This window comes from Chionomys nivalis, chromosome 16 (genome assembly GCF_950005125.1).
Source record: "Chionomys nivalis chromosome 16, mChiNiv1.1, whole genome shotgun sequence".
In the NCBI taxonomy this organism is placed as follows: domain Eukaryota; kingdom Metazoa; phylum Chordata; class Mammalia; order Rodentia; family Cricetidae; genus Chionomys; species Chionomys nivalis.
Window position 1 is genome coordinate 38238793 of NC_080101.1, and position 2920 is coordinate 38241712.

The window sequence follows — 2920 nt, forward strand, 5'->3', positions numbered from 1 at the left end:
AGCATCCTTCTTATTGATGTTTTTAGATTAACAGAAACAACATTTCCAAATGTGGGAGAAGTACCTGCATTTAAGCAGCATTGTTATGAGAGAACACTCACTGGACAGGTAGCGTTCTGGGGGAGGAGTTTCTATTGTAGCCGAATTCTGCTGAGTTTGGGATAGGTTACCCATGGAAAAAACAAATAAACAAATAAAAAACCTTGGTGACCTGGTTAGAGTGTCATGTACAATGGAAATACTAAATAAAAATAGAAAATATAGATAGTATAAATTATAGGACCTAAAAGACCTAGTCAGTTTGGGGAGTGACATGATTTATGAAGTATATATATATATATATATATATATATATATATATATATATATATATATATATTTGTGTGTGTGTGTTTGAAATGGACTTTATTCAAAACTCTGATCTACCAAGTTAGCGTTTTCCACCAACTCGGAGAGCAGAGACCTTCACAGGCTTCACAATCTTTTGTTTAGGTGCTGCTTTTGTGGGGGCCTTGGCAGCAGCCATTGCGGTCTTCTTGGATGCCTGCTTAGCCTTTTTTGCTTCCTTGGCAGCCCTGATGGCCTGCTCTCGCTGGGCTTTCCTAACTTCTGGTTTCTGATTCCTCTTGGCCATTATATCAGCAAGGGATGCACCAGTGATGGCCCGCTGGAATTTGACTGCGCGGCGGGTTCTTTTTTTTTGAATTTCTTCCGACTGTCCTTTTTTGTGTTTTCTTCTGTACAGGACAGTCCAGTTTATCTGCCGGGGATTCCTTTTGAACAGGAATGCGGACTCGCATTTTGCATTAAGAAACTGGAAAACCTTCCCGTCGGTCCTGGCGTAGCGCCGCCCGTGTCCGGGGTAGATCTTGTACCCGCTGAAACTGCACAGCTCGACCTTCATGATGGGAGCTGCCGCCCGGCCGGAGGAAAGATGGCGAAGAGCTATGAAGTATATTTTAAAAGCAGTTATAAGGTAATACTCGTCAAAAGAAGGGACAACACCAGGAGAAAGGTGTGAGGAGGTATAAGGGACTTACTCCCGAATCCTATTAAAATCTGCCTATGACTGATTGTTTTAGTAACCTTTCTACACTGCTTGTAGGATATCGTTCTTTCTCAGATTTTAGATTTTCACTTTTAAAAAATGAAACTCGTGAACTGTGACCTGTACATCCTCACACTCAATTGGTTGAGCTAGATAAAGATAGCTGACTGTTTACTAGTGCAGGGCAGCTGAATCCAGCAGAGATTTGCTGAAGAAATTCAACAGGAGGGGGAGAGTCATGGTGCGAGATCAGGAAGACAGCCTAGTGTGAAACTCCTCTAGTGTTAGAGCATTGTTAATTATTACTCCCCGTCGTTAATGATAAGTAGTGGCTCAAGCCCATTAGTGAGGAAAAGAAACACAAACAAACCTCATAGTGATTTATGCTCCAAGTGTGGGAAATAGGACCTCCTTGGAATATCTGACTTTATTTATGGATTGAAAGATAACCTTGAGGGACTGAATGTGTTAAAACAGCATCAGAAACTGAATTGTGAGTGCAGCAAAGCAAGTTCAGAGTAGACCAAAGAATCAGCAGATATTTTCTCAGTGAGCACCAAGTTTATTACATTTAAGCACATGATTTCTCCTCACTACTACTTTCCTGAGTTAATTAGGCAGTGGCCATCCACCTTAAAAGGCTGCAGAAGACACAAAAGTGCTTTGTAGTGTGAGCTATGCAAAGGAGACAGAGCTGTTCTGCTTGCTAGGGGAATCTGCTGTGTTTTATAATCATTCTCACTTATCCCAACTATAGAAGCAGAAATGATACCAAAGTAGCATAATGAATAACGATGACGGTTGCAAAAATTATTGTGACTAATCACATTAAACCTATTTGGTTTAACTAATTGAAAATCAAGATGCAATCCCCCTCTAGATTGATTTGATATTTTATTACATTTGTAAAAATCATAAAGTAGTTATGTCATCTTCAATTCTCAAAAATAATTGCATTGCTTTCGTAACTGTCAGAACGTATTTGCTGTGTTACATACACAGGTAACCAGTCTGACATGATAGTCCAGTATTTCCTGTTTGGCAGTTACACTGTTCTTGTCTTTGTGTGGAAAATTATGTTCTAGTTGCATCCTGTAACATGCTTGCCTAAGTTGTGTGATCAAAAATATGTCAAATATTAGAAACCTGGGCATGTTAAATACTTCACTTTTAGGATTGCTTTTATGTCAACTCTTCTGATGTATTCTTTTATTTTTTTCCTAGCCAAGATGGGAGGAATAATTTGAGTCTTTTTTGAGAATTGTAAATTTGGTGGTCATTATTCTCTCTCTCTCTCTCTTCCTAGTTTGTAATTAACGGAGTTTACACAAAAGTTCAGTCTGGTGGATAAATTGATTTAGGAATTTGACTTAATTGCTTGATTGGTTTTGAAATCTCTCTGCATTCACTTCCACTTCCAACCCTTGGATTTTAACTGTTTGCTTCTCTGTTAACTCTGTCGGTCTAGTTTTTTCTAATGTTATATCTCTGCTAAAACTCTTCCAAATGTATTCACTTTAATAAATTTCATGTTCAATAGACTGGATATTAAAATATTTAATCTCCTTTGAGTATATGTTAATCAGTATATGGAGTTATTTATCCATACGTGGAGAAATAGGCTGAAGAAGATCGTAAGAAGGGTGTATGCTCCAATGCAATGCGTAGATACTGTCCCGCTGGAGGGGAAGATGCTTCCTCAGGCAGCAGCATCTGAGTCTTAAGGACACTGGGAAGCCAGCAGCTGGGCGAAATCCTATCTACGTCTCACACAGCTGCTGCTTTACTCTCTGTCAGAGTAGGGCTATGCTGATTAAGCCCAGAGTATTTAATTTTTTTTCTTTTCATCTTTCTTCTCTAGCCATCTGTAAA

General features: G+C 39.0%; 1 protein-coding gene across 1 annotated transcript; it reads right to left on the bottom strand.

The window, feature by feature from the left end:
* Positions 1-406: 406 nt before the first annotated feature.
* LOC130888128 (60S ribosomal protein L24-like) lies at positions 407-937 on the bottom strand. Its single transcript, XM_057791002.1, has one exon. The coding sequence runs from the start codon at positions 902-904 to the stop codon at positions 431-433; it is 474 nt and encodes a 157-aa protein (XP_057646985.1). The 5' UTR covers positions 905-937; the 3' UTR covers positions 407-430.
* Positions 938-2920: the final 1983 nt, after the last annotated feature.